This window comes from Bolinopsis microptera, chromosome 12, assembly GCF_026151205.1.
Source record: "Bolinopsis microptera isolate Bmic1 chromosome 12, MBARI_Bmic_1.0, whole genome shotgun sequence".
In the NCBI taxonomy this organism is placed as follows: Eukaryota; Metazoa; Ctenophora; class Tentaculata; order Lobata; family Bolinopsidae; genus Bolinopsis; species Bolinopsis microptera.
Window position 1 is genome coordinate 351,382 of NC_087083.1, and position 17,390 is coordinate 368,771.

The 17,390-nt window shown below is 41.1% G+C and overlaps 1 protein-coding gene across 3 annotated transcripts; it reads left to right on the forward strand.

The window, feature by feature from the left end:
* LOC134823834 (uncharacterized) lies at positions 1-16,972 on the forward strand. 3 transcript variants are annotated; one of them, XM_063835431.1, is made up of 13 exons: positions 1-123; positions 3,794-3,906; positions 4,298-4,600; positions 10,910-11,086; positions 13,235-13,304; positions 13,866-14,001; positions 14,148-14,291; positions 14,546-14,693; positions 14,968-15,105; positions 15,348-15,622; positions 15,829-15,971; positions 16,141-16,247; positions 16,373-16,972. In XM_063835431.1, the coding sequence occupies exons 2-13, from the start codon at positions 3,814-3,816 to the stop codon at positions 16,460-16,462; spliced, it is 1,824 nt and encodes a 607-aa protein (XP_063691501.1). In that variant the 5' UTR covers positions 1-123; positions 3,794-3,813; the 3' UTR covers positions 16,463-16,972. The 3 variants fall into 3 exon arrangements, with proteins under 3 accessions (XP_063691501.1, XP_063691503.1, XP_063691502.1); XM_063835433.1 differs by having other exon boundaries at positions 14-123; positions 3,794-3,946; XM_063835432.1 differs by lacking the exons at positions 1-123; positions 3,794-3,906; positions 4,298-4,600 and adding an exon at positions 6,605-7,065.
* Positions 16,973-17,390: the final 418 nt, after the last annotated feature.

Consider the following 17,390-nt stretch of genomic DNA (forward strand, 5'->3'; position numbering starts at 1 on the left):
AGCTTACTTATATAGCCAGTTCTATGGCTGTCACAGAAGATCACGACAACCAGCGACTGTGATCCCTAAAAACCCATCCTCCGGGAATAAACTTTTCTTGTGTTCAGACTGAAGAAAGTTCAGGTAATTGGTATGTGTGCAACCGCTGTCACACTTGACACTAATGACTACAGACGGGGTTATTGTAAACACAATTAAAAGTACTAATGAAAGATGATGGTGTTTTGACGACTGTACTTGCCGATCATTAGCATATAGTTATAATGTCATTAGCGTTAAAACATTAGCGGTTACAAACCGTGGCGTTTGAAGTCGCAGCATGTTGATGTAGCTTTAAATGCGCCGAATATTTTGAAGCATAGTTGGTTCGTGCGCACTTTACGCACTTTACGCACGAAACGATCTAAATTCACGTACTTTTAGGTACTTAAAAAAACAAATAATCTTATCGTTAGTTTATAATGTCATCAGGTTTAAATCATTAGCGGTTATAAACTCTGGCGTTTCTCTTAGACTTTGCAGCATCTAGATATAACTTTGTATTTGCACCAAATATTTTAAAATATGTGTCAGTTTTGGTGTTTTTATTTTGTATGGTTTTTCGATGGTTTAATTTGATAGTTGATAATTTAGTAAATGATAATATAACAATTAGCAGTTAGAATATGTGCGACAAGTTTTTTTTGCAAACAGCAACATAATAAACACACATTTTGAGCGACTTAAGTTGCAACCATGACCATTAATGGGTCACATGACTCCTTTCCGGAAACTATTATAACTAATTAAGTAAGTCATTAACTTGATTAATTACCTTAAAACTTATAGCTGCAGGCTGTGTGGGAACCTGGTTATTTGGTGAAGCACTGTGCTCAGTGCTGGGTATATGAGCTCACGTTCGTATGAATATCACCATAATTATTTGTAATGCCTTTTTTTAATCGGTAAACTCACAGGTCTATTAGTGTCTATGATTATAGTCTACAGTCACCGGCCTATTATTCCTGAGGTTACGAGTTCGAATACTGATTGGGCCCAAGATCTCAAAGCCGCAAGGGGCATCCGTTATTCACCAAACACGACTTTCCGCAAAAACCGTAAAAGATATACAACTTAAACTTTTTGACTGGTTCAAATGTTTTAATTTCTTTCAAATCAGCATGACAAAATACAAATTGGCCAAGGAACAAGAATTTTTAGTGCTAATAATTATTTTAGTCCCTTGAGTCTTGATACCACTTTAGGGTTAGACGGGTTCATGCTAGTTAATGACCTGGGGTCGCGTCTGTGCTATTGTGGAATCTGTACCGAAAAGACTGTACGAGTACCAGCTAGTTGGTAAAGACTGTGGCAGTACGAGTACCAGCTAGTTGGTAAAGACTGCAGTACGAGTACCAGCTAGTTGGTAAAGACTGCAGTACGAGTACCAGCTAGTTGTAGACTGCAGTACGAGTACCAGCTAGTTGTAGACTGCAGTACGAGTACCAGCTAGTTGTAGACTGCAGTACGAGTACCAGCTAGTTGTAGACTGCAGTACGAGTACCAGCTAGTTGGTAAAGACTGCAGTACGAGTACCAGCTAGTTGTAGACTGCAGTACGAGTACCAGCTAGTTGTAGACTGCAGTACGAGTACCAGCTAGTTGTAGACTGCAGTACGAGTACCAGCTAGTTGTAGACTGCAGTACGAGTACCAGCTAGTTGTAGGCTGCAGTACGTGTACCAGCTAGTTGTAGACTGCAGTACGAGTACCAGCTAGTTGTAGACTGCAGTACGAGTACCAGCTAGTTGTAGACTGCAGTACGAGTACCAGCTAGTTGTAGACTGCAGTACGAGTACCAGCTAGTTGGTAAAGACTGCAGTACGAGTACCAGCTAGTTGTAGACTGCAGTACGAGTACCAGCTAGTTGTAGACTGCAGTACGAGTACCAGCTAGTTGTATGCTGCAGTACGAGTACCAGCTAGTTGGTAAAGACTACAGTACGAGTACCAGCTAGTTGTAGACTGCAGTACGAGTACCAGCTAGTTGTAGACTGCAGTACCAGTACCAACTAGTTGTAGACTGCAGTACCAGTACCAGCTAGTTGTAGACTGCAGTACGAGTACCAGCTAGTTGTAGACTGCAGTACGAGTACCAGCTAGTTGTAGACTGCAGTACGAGTACCAGCTAGCTGTAGACTGCAGTACGAGTACCAGCTAGTTGTAGACTGCAGTACGAGTACCAGCTAGTTGTAGACTGCAGTACGAGTACCAGCTAGTTGTAGACTGCAGTACGAGTACCAGCTAGTTGTAGACTGCAGTACGAGTACCAGCTAGTTGTAGACTGCAGTACGAGTACCAGCTAGTTGTAGACTGCAGTACGAGTACCAGCTAGTTGTAGACTGCAGTACGAGTACCAGCTAGTTGTAGACTGCAGTACGAGTACCAGCTAGTTGTAGACTGCAGTACGAGTACCAGCTAGTTGTAGACTGCAGTACGAGTACCAGCTAGTTGTAGACTGCAGTACGAGTACCAGCTAGTTGTAGACTGCAGTACGAGTACCAGCTAGTTGTAGACTGCAGTACGAGTACCAGCTAGTTGTAGACTGCAGTACGAGTACCAGCTAGTTGTAGACTGCAGTACGAGTACCAGCTAGTTGTAGACTGCAGTACGAGTACCAGCTAGTTGTAGACTGCAGTACGAGTACCAGCTAGTTGTAGACTGCAGTACGAGTACCAGCTAGTTGTAGACTGCAGTACGAGTACCAGCTAGTTGTAGACTGCAGTACGAGTACCAGCTAGTTGTAGACTGCAGTACGAGTACCAGCTAGTTGTAGACTGCAGTACGAGTACCAGCTAGTTGTAGACTGCAGTACGAGTACCAGCTAGTTGTAGACTGCAGTACGAGTACCAGCTAGTTGTAGACTGCAGTACGAGTACCAGCTAGTTGTAGACTGCAGTACGAGTACCAGCTAGTTGTAGACTGCAGTACGAGTACCAGCTAGTTGGTAAAGACTACAGTACGAGTACCAGCTTGTTGTAGACTGCAGTACGAGTACCAGCTTGTTGTAGACTGCAGTACGAGTACCAGCTAGTTGGTAAAGGCTGCAGTACGAGTACCAGCTAGTTGTAGACTGCAGTACGAGTACCAGCTAGTTGGTAAAGACTGCAGTACGAGTACCAGCTAGTTGTAGACTGCAGTACGAGTACCAGCTAGTTGGTAAAGACTGCAGTACGAGTACCAGCTAGTTGTAGACTGCAGTACGAGTACCAGCTAGTTGTAGACTGCAGTACGAGTACCAGCTAGTACCACCAGTCACTACCAGCTAGTTGGGGTCATCCAGTTTATTCGTTATAGCCAACGAATTTTCTAATCCATTATAAAATGGTACAGCACTTAATTGTGTTAATTTCATATCACATAACGTCTCTAATCCCTTGTCTGAAATTGTATAAACTTGAACCCTGATCATGTTTATTGTTTATTATGTATATTGTTTATATAACAGGATAACTCCTCCCGCTGAACTTTCTGTTCTATCCACATTCCACAGTTGAACCAAACAATGTGTGCTTTGTAAGTTTGTTTGGTCTGATTCTGTACAAATATCTCCTCTTCAACACGAAGCCTCAGTAATGAGTTTTAATGTGTTGTATTTGGACGCACGAAAGGAAATACACAATATGTTTTTCCGGCCAACAGGAGGTGATGGTGATAACTAAACACTGTTCATAACGAACAATTTATAGGAGGTGCAGGTGAACTGCATTCACCTGGTGGCTGGTGAACAACCATCTAACTCAACATTATTAACCAGGACCAGTAACATCTCCCGTGATGTCGTCTACAGTGGTGATCAAGCAGGAGGAAACAGAGGTTGATGTAGATGTGGATACCTTGAACATCACCTCCAAGCGTACTTACGAACAGGTTTGTTTTGTTACAGTTTAATTGCCATATTATAATACAGGTTCATTTTCATAACAAAACCAACAAAGGATTCTATGGACAAAACCAACAAAGGATTCTATGGACAAAACCAACAAAGGATTCTATTGGACGGGTTAATTTTCATAGTGAATAACCTCTGCAACCGTTCTTACAAACAGTTCATTTCCATAAAATTTTATATCTAATAGTTTTACAGACAACTTACTTCGAATTATTAACGACGGTCGTGGTAATAATATAATAAAAACCGATGATAAATTCAAAAATGAGTGGTATACAAATTAGATGTTGTCACTGAATATTAACATCATCACGATTAATCAAAGGAAGATTCTAATTCTAATTTAAAATTACCATAATTATTTTACAGGAGTTCGAAGCAGTTATAAACGCTTCAACCGAAATCCTGAAACAAGGAGCCGACCTTCTCTCCTCCAGTGGTCCAAGCTCAGCCACAACTGAAACCCTTAACATCACGGGGATTGAAAACGAGAATCCATCTCAAAACGCCGGAACGATCAGCTCTGACATGGACTCCGATCCACCTCCGGATGTTGATAACATCTTTTCAGCTGAGAAGCTGTTGCAGAAATTGGGTGTCGGAGGGTTAGATAATATTGCTAAGACAGAGGAGGAGAAAAAGATACTGATTGATAAATTGATAGAGATACAGGTGATTATATTTATTTTAGATGATTAAAGATAGTTTTGTCTGCACTTTTTCAGAATACCTATTTTTAATTCGTTACTCTTTGTCTTCTTTTCTCCTCTCTATCCATTCCTTATTCCATTCCCTTTCGTGTTTAAACCCTACCGTCCTCTATACCCACATATAATCATCCCATCTGTGTATACTGTATATACTTCTACCCGTTATAATCATCCCATCTGTGTATACTGTATATACTTCTACCCGTTATAATCATCCCATCTGTGTATACTGTATATACTTCTACCCGTTTTCCCATATTATTTTTCTTCGTCCCTTTTCTTCCTATCTGCTATTATTGTACGCCGCCGTTTTTACTAGGTGAATAGGTGCCTCAGCCAGATTTTCCATCCCTCTATCAATCTTGATCACTCTTACTATGATAATTACCCCCTACGTCCTCTATACAACCACCATGCGGCCACCATACGGCCATCATACGGCCACCATACGGCCATGATACGGCCATGATACGGCCACTATACGGCCATCATACGGCCACTATACGGCCATCATACGGCCAACATATGGCCACCATACGCCTACCATACGCCTACCATACGGCCACCATACGGCCACCATACGGCCACCATACGGCTACCATACGGCCAACATACGGTCAACATACGGCCAAAATACGGTCAACATAAGGCCAACATACGTTCACTATACTATCACCATATTGATATAAAGGTCGTATAGGGGCCGCCTAGAGGCCGTATGAGGCGCCATATGGATAACGTACGGTGGCTGATACAAAATGGCCCATATTATCCCTATTTTGCTGTCCCTCCCTGCGTTACCTCCCTTCCCTCCATCCCCTAACTCAAACTGTCTCCAACTCCTCTCTCTTTCTGGCTCAGACTGTTTAAAGTCATAACATTTCCCCTGTTGTCTCTTGTGAGGGTCAAAAATGTAACCTTCCTCAATGTTACATTCTCAAGCTAATCAGTTAAAGCACATGATTTCATCCTGAAGTCGAGCTTTGAGATCAGTGATCAATACACCTCAGTAGAAACTCCAAGTAGTCACCAAATTGAATTTATGAGCCGGAGAAAGATAGAGAGAGCTGAAGAGAGGGTGAGAGGTGACTCTAGGGCTGAAGGTGATTACTCAGGGACTGCTGTCTCTGACGGGTCCGCTGAAGATCGAGCGTTAGTTAGCTGAAGAATGTGAAGGAATGTGTGTTAATTGGTGTTAATTGGCAATAAGTCTCTTGTGCGTGGTAATGCTAAATAATAATAATAAACGATCGATTACTGTGAATCTGAATTATCCAGTTATAAGGGTGACTTTGTGCTGCGACTGCTTATTCTCCGACACTTCTATTTCAACTGTTGAAAACAGAGCTAACAGATAACAAAAAACTTCAACCAGTGATAAAAAACAGGAAAGATAATTAAATGAGCCCCTGAGAATTATACAGCCCCTTCTCTGCCTCCCTCTCTCACTCTCCCAGGGAGCCCTGCAAATTACACAGAGAATTATCCTCGCAGTCACGTGACCCAAAGTGTTATCGTGTAAATTTATGTTTTGCGGAGTAAATAACACCACAATAGCCACATCAGCCTGGGCCCTGGGCCAAGGACTTTAACACGACACACAGCGACGAGACGGTGTGTTAACGAAAATAGTCGTGGGAGGTTGACGAGAGAGAAAGAAAGGTTGATGAGAAGATAGGATGAGAGGTCTGGCCGTGGATTGAGAGTGAGAAATGCAGGGGACCCCGGGCTCCGGGTCTTACCCCCATCTACTCATCGCTCTTATCAGTTCTACTAATTGAATCATTACCAAAACCCGCACCCCGTGACTCTGTATAAGCCGTGCTAACCCAGTCTTCGGTGCACGTGAGTTACCATGGACACCACGTGATACACACATGACGCGGCTTCTGCCGGGCTGGAGAGAGGTCCGTGGAGGAGGCGGGAAACCCTCGTGGAAGAGGCGCTCGGCGATGACAAGACCTTCGCTGAGAGCTGGAGAGCAGTTATTTGATACACCCAGCCGTGTACTTGTTGTAACCGTAGTAGCTTTCGCTCTTCCTGGCGCTGAAATAGTAAACCCTAAATCTCAGTGTATTGGGTGTCAGCTATACTGCGTAACATAAGCATAGTGTTTGAGCACCTATCGTATTACTACTACTATATCAAGTGACACAGCAGAGAGCGGCCCGTAGCAGCTGAATGTCAAGATCCCCTATTCACACTAGATCGCGTTACCACAGTTACCAACACGCCATACCGCCGCCACCGACGACGACATCCGCCGCCGCCGACGACCCCCTGAGATCACCGACACCAGAGCCAGACCAGCATTGGTCTGATCACCACCATTCGTCTTCGTCGCCGGTGGATCAGCGGGGTGGTGGGGGACAGCAGATCTATGATACGCCGTATGTGGGCGAGCATCTCAAGTTTACCGCGGGACAGGTACGGTGATGATCCTGGTGATTTGTACTAGGTGATCCTAATGATTTGTTATACTACTACTAGGAGATCCTGGTGATTTGTACTAGGTGATCCTGGTGATTTGTAGGTGATCCTGGTGATTTTTACTAGGTGATCCTTGTAATTTGTAGACGATCCTGGTGATTTGTAGGTGATCCTTGTAATTTGTAGACGATTTTAAAGTGATCTTGGTGATTTGTAGGTGATCCTTGTAATTTGTAGACGATTTTAAAGTGATCTTGGTGATTTGTAGGTGATCCTTGTAATTTGTAGACGATCCTGGTGATTTGTAGGTGATCCTTGTAATTTGTAGACGATTTTAAAGTGATCTTGGTGATTTGTAGGTGATCCTGGTGATTGAAATGAAATCCTAATTATTAACGGCGAATCTTGTTACCCTGGTGATATAACACCAGTGATTTGCCCGGTGATATTGTTGTTTGATACGGAATTATCACACGGTGATAATTTTAGTGGCTCACCACCACAGTATAACGGTGATTTACAAGGGATCACCGTAAAACGGTGATTTACAGGACGTGTTCCCCAACATTCAATCACTGATCTGCCATCTCGGGTTACAACGTACACTTTTGCAATCAATATCTGTCGTGTGATTCTAATTATCGTGCTGAGATTGTGTACTCGTCAATTTCTATTGATCAAATATTGATGATGTGATTTCCTCATCCCTTTGATGAGTAGACACTCGCTGAATCATTGTCAGTTGATCAAGTTTAAACGCTCATTTTAACCGTTGAAAAAGTTCAAAATAAATCAGCATATAAACCTAAACATACTAAGTTTTTAGTAAAACCTACAGACAGGTTTCCAGTTATAAATCTAAAGATAGGATTCCATTTCCAACAACCTCTAGATTATAATAGTAGTCCCATTACCTTCGTATTGCTGTACAACTACTACACATCTTCTAGATATGCCCTGTAAAACCTATTATTCTGCGAAACCCTGACACGACTTGTATCACGTTGCTCCATTACTGTACATGATGTAAGCAATCAGGTTCAAAATAAACTATCAGAAACCTGAAAATAGGTTTCAGAATTAGTGTAACCTATAAATAGGTTAAATCAATAGGTATGCTTCCTGTGAAACACGTCTAGTCTCACATTGCTCCATCGCTGTACGGGATGTAAGACACATTGCAGGTGTGTATACCAGACTAATATCACTGAGAACATTGTACAGAAGTTATAGCAAGTGTCGACAACTCCGCACATACACAGTACTACGTGTACATTAAACGGTTCCTGTGACAAACTGACAAATATTGTAGTACTATAACAGGCGGAGGATAGTTCAGAGAAAATGGGCACTTCTGGTAGATAAAATGCGCACTTCTGGTAGATAAAATGCGCACTTCTGGTAGAGAAAATGCGCACTTCTGGTAGAGAAAATGCGCACTTCTGGTAGAGAAAATGCGCACTTCTGGTAGATCTATACGGTGGGGTGGATTGTAAGGGAAATATTAAAGGACCAGTTAACTGAAAAAAAAGTTATCCTCATATTTTGACAGATTGTGACAAATAGCAAACTAAGCAACGAGTCGAAATTCCTAAATCTCTAACTGCTCTCTAACGCGTGTAAATAGCGTTTGTATTATTTTGGCGATGACGTCATAAAGTCCCTCCCGCGCGCAGAAGAGCTCGTGAGAATGTATTTTACAGGTAGAAAATGGACATAATACAATCTTTTCCCCCAAATAACTCGAAAAGTAAGTAATTTAGGGTACATGTTGCTTCATAAGTTGTATATAAACATGGCCATTCTGCACAATTTGCACACATTCAAAAACCCCTAGGGCCTTCATAGCCCAAGTTACCAGATACCCATAGTTTTGTATGATTTCTGGAACCGAAAATCAGTTTTTCGCCTATAACTGAAAAAGTAAGCACTTTAAGGCATATGTTTGTTCGTAAGTCATATATTAATATGCTAATTGCGGTTCTTTTGCACCCTGTCTAAAGACTCTATCACGATCCTATCGAAAATGGGCTTAGCACCACGCCCAAAATGGTTTTTGGCGAATTTCTCGAAAAGTAAGGATTTTAGGCCATGTGTTGCTCAATAACTCCTATATAAACATGCAAATGCGGCTTCGTTTAAGCCTATTTTGAAGCCTCTACGACCTTCAGAAGCAAGGGGTCGGTTACGTTATTGGGTCAATATGGGCGTGGCCCTCCTGGGTTTTTTCCACGGTCAAAAAAATGTCTCCAAACGAAAATCGTTTATTCATACCTTCAGGAAGGTCTGTGCAAAGTTTCGTGAGTATTTGAACATTTGCAGGTTCATTTCCATAAATGTCCATAAATGACTGGAGTACACAACTTAAGAGTTAACTTTAGAGAAACTCATAAGTCATTTATCTCAAATTAAGCTGTTAGTGTCCATGATCAACCTGTGGCGACAATGTTTTACGTGAAATGTAAAAATCAGGAGTAATATTAAAAGTGTATTTTTAGATTAAAGTGCTAGCTCATAGTTTTAGAATTGTATAGATTATAACGTTGGTCGTTTAGCCATCTAACAATCGATCGTGCCGTAATATATGGCCAGAGAATAATAGGGTCTTGGAAATTCTATAATTGTTCAGTGGGTCGATTGACTGAACACGTTTGCACTTGGTATTTAAACTTACCAGTAGTTTATTTATGTTATGTACCGATGATAATGCAATTAGGATAACAACTAGGTAAGCCGTAAGTCTAATTCAAAACACACTGCACACCGTACACTCCGAACAGTATCACTGTTTGGTAGACCCGAGACCGGGTATTTTGGCGGGAATTCTGTTCCCACGGCACTGTTCTGATAGAAGCTACTTCTACTAATGGTCCCAGAGGAACGGCCGTAAAGTAGCCAGACTTCTTGTCTCCTGTACTGGCTGACACATGCGGATTAAAGTTTTAAATTTCGCTATATGCTATAAATATAATTGCTCTCGGAATTGAACAAACTCCTACTTATCTAGATCCTTTCTAAATTCGTTAGAGTTTCATGGACAAAAATAATCGGTACAGTCTCCCTAGCTGCTTGTGTAATTAAGCAATGAAAGCAATCCAAAATTATCACATATGACATAAGTTGTAATAGCAGAAACTTTCTAACCGTACATTCACCCGCCACTGTTCAAGAACCTATATCACTGTTTAAAATCATGACGTGAGCACTGTACATCCAATCAGCTATTCCTTTAGTTAGAATTATAGCCAAAACTATAAGGATTTTGGAGAACTAGGGTAATAGTCATAATTCTAAAATTTGAGTGAGTTACATGTGTTTTATTGACGATGATAAACATTTGTAATGTAAATTACGCTATGCAAGCGCGCACTGAGGGACTTTATGACGTCACGAGGCCACAGCTTATTATTGCAATAACACGCGTTACACGTACGATAGAGAGTTGGTTCTTTCGGCGATACGATTCTTTACCAGTTTGTCACAGCTGATTTAAATCTTAGCCAAATTGGAGACTACAAATTTTTCAGTTAACTGGTCCTTTAATAGTATTTTCTCAGTGTTTGACACTTTTAAGTTGAAATTAATTTCTGGATGGACAACCTAAAGATTAAGTTCTTCACTCTACAGGCCATTCAATGCCAAATCGTAAAAATACCATGCATGGTGTTGATTTGTACTGATTATGCCGAAATCAAGAATTATCTCATTTGATTACTTTAAGAATTTAAAAATGTGTGAATCAGTGAAAAAAACACGCCTTAGTTAACGTATATTTCACATCAAAATACGTAATAAAGTACGTTAAATACGTATAATTATAATTAAAATGTACTTCTGACAGGTGGCGTGTGTATGCGAGGCACTGCAGCAAAGCGGCAACATAAAGCGGCTAGCAGCCTTCCTTTGGACCCTGCCCTGTCATGATAATAGTCTGATGAACAACGAGAGTGTTCTGAAGGCAAGGGCGGAGGTGTGCTTTAACGAGGGAAACTACGCTGAAGTTTACAGGATATTATCTGTGAGTAACCTGGGGAAGAGGGATTGATGGGGTGAGGGAGAGAGAGGGGGGGGGGGCATCTTGAGAAGGGGGAGGGGGCATCTTGAGAAGGGGGAGGGGGAGGGGGCATCTTGAGAAGAGGGAGAGATTGAGAGAGGGGGGGGGGGGGCATCTTGAGAAGGGGGAGGGGGAGGGGGCATCTTGAGAAGAGGGAGAGATTGAGAGAGGGGGGGGGCATCTTGAGAAGGGGGAGGGGGGAGAAGGGGGCATGTTGAGAAAGAGGAGGGATAGAGGGGGGCATCTTGAGAAAGGGGAGAGATAGAGAGGGGGCATCTTGAGGAGGGGGAGGGGGAGAGAAGGGGGGGGGGCATCTTGAGAAGGGAGAGGAAGGATTGGGAGAGGGGATGGGCATTTCATTCACGACTTTATAATATGTAATTCGGGCAAAGGTTTTGGGTTTGGGTTGAACGTGGTGTGACGAACAGGGACAAAAGGAAATCGCGGCATGTGCGGGATCGCGATTTTCCCATTCTTTGCGACACATTTTATGTGTCGTCTGTTTGGCTTGTCGCGGTATCGCGATTTTTGGGCAAAATAATCGCGATTTTCTTTCGTCCCTGGTGACGAAACGTCGAGGTGTGAAAATATGTCCACCCGTTATCTGGTATTGAAGTAACGATAAAAAACGTTTGTTTTCACTCGTTAATTTAGTGGTTACTCCAACGAAAGTGTGACCTTAAGATATGGAATCTGAATACTGGTGGGGAGCTGATGAACTATATTATTTGACACCGAGCAATGATTCTGGGTGTTGATTGTCAATGCTCATAGCTGATTGGTTAATCGCTGTCACGTGCCAGAGAAAATATGATTTACCTCTCCACCAGTGTCCGGATGAATTAGAAACCTTATTAATTGGCGGCCGATTTATCTCATTCATTAGAAAGAATTGAGTAATCATGAAGTTCTCACATAATACAAAACATATGGCTGGGCAATGTCCAGTGGGCATGACTAAACGTGTGTTAGCAGTGCCCAGTGTGTTAACCTTGTGTTAACCGTGTGTTAACCGTGTGTTAACCGTGTGTTAACCGTGTGTTAACCTTGTGTTAACCTTGTGTTAACCTTGTGTTAACCTTGTGTTAACCGTGCGTTAACTCGTGTGTTAACCGTGTGTTAGCAGCGTGTTAACCGTGTGTCACTTCTCAATGTCTGTCAACAGTGTAATAAGTATCAGTCCCCCCTGTACCACTTGTAGTTGTCAATCAGGGAGACGCACAATAAAGTACAATCTAAATACAATTTGCCTCACAGAAAATGTACAAGTACGCTAAAGGGGGAGCGGTTTTGCACATTTATAAGAACTTTGTTTAAAAGGAAACCCAACAATTTATACTGGATAAACCAAATCGTTATCACTTATCGTTATCACTTATCAGATGCATGTTTATCGGCAGGCTTTAACAGGGTTCATCTGGTTACCGTAACAGCATAACGTAAATTTTGTGAGTGACCTGCTATGGTATTTAATTTAATTGGTAATCAATTTTCACCAATTTTAAAGTTTTTCTACCACAAAGACCCCTCCCCAGTACAATATACTGCGAGCTGTGTGTTCGTTATCAGTATAAAGTATACCAGCTGGCTGGCAAGCTGCTGAAGAGTGAAATGTCGGGCAGCTGGTATTTGCGGTTTTAGTTTCACCTGTACTTATAAAAAGGTGTGTTATCTGTGTGTTATCAGGTGGTTATTATAACATTAGGGTTTGTAAAGCTTGTTTATATTTTTAAAGTATGTTGGGTAGATGGGTGTAATTACTCTGTTTCATTTCATTTTATCTCAGTTCATTCCACTTTCAATTCACTGCGAACACTTGTACATTGTTTCATAGAATGATAAGACAAAGTCTAGATTTTAATTCGATTAAAATGTAGTTGAGAGAGTAAAAGATATTTTATACGGTCACGTTATAAGCCTTGCTTAGCAGACTTCATTCATGAATTATCATTATTACATTCCTACCTGCTGGTGCTCGGGGGTAGTGCTTATTGGAAGCTATCTCATTTCAGTAGGTAGAATCATGATTCTATAACCCACTTCTAGACTTAATTCTGGTATAAAGCATAAACTTATCTAAGATAAACTAATCTAACCATTTCCTCGTTTCAGAGTCGGAATTACTCACCAAACTCTCACGCGAAGCTGCAACAAATCTGGCTCAAATCTCACTACATTGAAGGTATAAACTATCAGAAGATGTGTTTTGTTTCAGTGGCATCACCAGGCACGTGACCGTCACGTGTCTGGTAGTCCACCTCATCATAGTCTGAAGGAATCGCACGCCCTTCTCCTCAAATGATATGTGATGATTTATTGGTGTTTAGCCCACTGAAAAAACTATTCTGCTCTAAAATTGTACATGAAAAAAGGTTGACGAACCCAAAGTTGATGTTGAGTAGCAAAGTACATTTTTCAACGTTTCAAATCTGAGAAAAGACTAACTTTAACTTTAAGTATATGAATCGTGGTGAGATGGTCTTTTCCCGTTATTGTACGCTTTATACCTCACCGCTGTGAGCAATAAGCATCATAGGGTACCAGAGTCGGCAAAATGGAACACTTTCGACCAGTGATAAAAAAGTTCTTAAAATTGATTGGGTTTGACTAGTAAGAAAAATAGGGCAAGTTAAGGTTGGAGTAAGGGCCAGTCGTTCTTTCTAAGTTACGACTTTCCGGAACACAGTTCCTTCCTTTTTGTCTTTTCTAAAAAATTATCTTTTTCAACTAACGAACGTTTCAGCGGAGAAAGCGCGAGGGAGACCCCTGGGGGCTGTAGATAAGTACAGGATAAGGAGGAAATATCCTTTACCTGCTACTATCTGGGATGGGGAGGAGACTTCCTACTGCTTCAAGGAGAAGAGCCGCAACAGACTTAGGTATGTGTTTATACTCAGGCTGGGGGGCTGAGGGGGCCGGGGGGGGGGGAAGGCTTCCTTATCTGATGCGGCAATAAAAAGGCTAGTGAAACTAGTGAAATGCTCTTAAATTTTACTTTTCTGAATTTTCAACCTGTCTCCCTCAGGGACTGGTACGCACAGAACAAGTACCCGAGCCCCCACGATAAGCGACAACTAGCAGAGTCTACAGGTCTGACCCTAACACAGGTCTCGAATTGGTTTAAGAATCGGAGACAAAGAGACAGAGCCGCTGAGACTAAATCAAAACGGTACGTAACTGTACCTTAACGGGACTTTATTTGAATGCTGGAGGCCATAGCGTTCATTTGATTGTCCATTTAAATGAAGTCTGTTCGTTTACGGTCCGTCCAAGTCAAAGTTCGTTAAAAATGTTTCCCAAAAGTATTTCAAACACAAAGTATTTCAAACACAAAGTATTTCAAACACAGAGTATTTCAAACACAAAGTATTTCAAACACAAAGTATTTCAAACACAAGGAATTATCTTTAGCTATATTCGCAGTGGAGGAGAGAAGGACACAGAGAACGAAGGAAGCAGCTGTGGGTCCGGAGATGAGGAAGAGGCGAAGGAGATGGTGATGAAGACAGAACCAGATCAGTATATCATGCAGCAGCAACATCCCTCCGACAACAGACACCAGATCAACTTGGTGGGTCATTACACTAAGGCTTGGGTTTTTCTGTTTTAGTTTCTCAGTTGTTCACTTTCTTCTGTGTGATACGTCAGACATTTTGGGGTGCGATGGTGAAATGTAATTTATTGTTACGTTGAAATATTTTGAAATATTTTCATTGCACTGTTCACTTTTATCATTTGCTCATATCAATCACAGCCAGCCGCGCTGACATGGTCAACCACCTTCCTTGTATTTTTGGTTAATCATATGAGCAGGATATAAAAACCTCATTTAATTATTAATTCAGGTTCAGCCCCATCTGTTGATGACACATCCTCCTTACCTGGGGATGAACTTGTTGAATCAGCTCCAACCTCCCTTTCTCCCGGACACTAGAGGATCTAATATGAGACACACTTACCCTTCCCAACCTAGCTATAGAAAGGTACGGTTACTAAGTAACCGTTACTAAGTAACCGTTACTAAGTAACCGTTACTAAGTAACCGTTACTAAGTAACCGTTACTAAGTAACCGTTACTAAGTAACCGTTACTAAGTAAGATTTATGGAGATTTATATAAATTTTAGTTGTAAAGAGTAGAAGCAGTATTCACTATTTACAGCTGCAGCATGTACTGATTACTAACACTATTCTGCTATTTATAAATTATGTTTATCCTTCCTCAGATGATGTTTGAAACGCCCAGTGATCTCCACCGACCTGACCTCTACTTCCAAAACTTAGATCTAACACGCGGCATGGACGACCTAGCCGAGCTAGCAACACGTGACGTCACCATGACATCGTCACGTGAGCCTCACATAACATCACGTGAGGTTACCATGACAGCACCGAGAGACGCACCAATGGCCTCATTGGAGTCTCCCGGAGTGCAGGAGGTGGGGGACCAGATCAGTTCTCCTCAGAATGTTCTGGATCTTGATAGAGTACAGCAGCAGCAGTGAGCGAATATTTTGCTCTTTGTTTCCATTTGCTAAGAAAAAAAATTGCATTTTTTTGTGCATCGACTTTATCTTAATTCTATAAGGCAGTAATTTATTCAAAAACCATATATGCACTAAGTACTTGCTTAGTCTTTCCAATTGCGTACTAGAATATGACGATCCTAGATCCAATAAAACATTTATTAACCTTTTAATTCTCCAGGTCAAGTTTGTCGGAGTTACTGTTAGAACCGCAGTCTCCAAGCCGAAGAGAAGAGAGAAAGACCTCTGATCAAGTGGACCAATCAGAAGAAGAGAAGAGGTCACGTGTTCGCCAGCAAATAAGAAGTCCTGATCAAGAATCAGGTATAAAAACATTAGATATATGTTATATAGTGTGGTAGGCAAATAGTGGACAAGGCTAAATCTCCGAACGAATATTATTTGTGATTGGCCTAAATTCCAGAGGAACTTGATCAACCATTGCACGACAATTATTACAACTAAATTCCGATCTCTGAACTGCACTTTACAGGAACTTCACCGCGATCAGAGCCAGTGTCACCCCGCAATGTAGCGGAAGAAGATGAGGAACCAAACCACTTCGACGATGACAAGGACTTAGATAACGACTCATTACAGGTAATACTGTCTGCAGCTGTTGTTTTAATTAATGCTAACCTGGCGTTTATCCAAGTTGAAAACAAATGCCCTTATATATGTTAATAAAAATATTTCCTTGTGTTTCAATAACTCCTGCATTTCAGGAAGCTAAGCGACTAAAGCTCGACTCAGTTATCGCATGTTCAGATTCCCAACAGATCCACTCGATAAAACAGAGTATCGAAGGACATTGACAATCTTCTCTAACACTCAAAGTTCCTTTCAAATCATTTTAAGAGAGCTTGTTGATACACGTTTGTTTTGTTGAAGTTGTGAATGAATCAAAAGACCGACTGATGGTGATGATGTTATTTTCAATACATCACTAAGTTATTTGCATACACATTCAATTATAGAACTGTTAATACAGATTTCTCACACTCAGTTTATCTGACTTATACATTAGGGTGGGCCATAATGACCTGTACGTCGTCCAAACAACTGCTTCTCTTATAATTTTGCCAGATTATCTACCTTGCAAGTAATCGTTACGTTAACATGATTCTGGTCCACCCTCACAGTGTAAGACACGTGTCAGATAGTATGAATATACTTAATGATAATAATACGCTCATATCTTCTTTAAAGAAGCCGGTTTTTTGTGTGACAATGTTTTTAATAAGTCGTATATTCGTATAATTGCAACAATTTTGTTTTGATTTATCAATGATGTGAAATGTATTTTGATTTTTTACAATGCCAGGAGTCAGTTTGTATTAATTGTTTGCTAGTACTTTTTCACAGCCGCGTAAAATCTGGCCTATAGTTTCGGATTGGTCTTTTAGTACTTATTTCTAATGAAATTAGGCCGTGCTATTAATAGTACACTAATAAAGTCTATATATAGCTCTATAGATATTTCAGATTCCTTGTTTATCTACAGAGAATAATTTAATCGCCCTATTTAAATATAGTGGGCTCTGTGTTATATTTTCTTTAGCGTCAGCCTTATTATAACGATGAGGCGCTAGTTCAAGTTGTCGTACTCGTATGTAAAAGTGGATTTATATCAGATTAATAATGTGGGAGCATAACGACCAAAAATTCCATTGTTGCAATTACATCCATGAATACAATTACAATAAAGTGTTACTGCCACTGGGCGGCGCTCAGTCTGTCAGT

Bases quoted from the DNA above. Each gene is read 5' to 3' on its own strand.
- LOC134823834 (XM_063835431.1), top strand. From the start codon at position 3,814: ATGTCGTCTACAGTGGTGATCAAGCAGGAGGAAACAGAGGTTGATGTA. The intron at 13,305-13,865 runs GTATAAACTATC...CGAACGTTTCAG, and splicing joins CAAATCTCACTACATTGAAG to CGGAGAAAGCGCGAGGGAGA. The intron at 14,292-14,545 runs GTACGTAACTGT...CTATATTCGCAG, and splicing joins GCTGAGACTAAATCAAAACG to TGGAGGAGAGAAGGACACAG.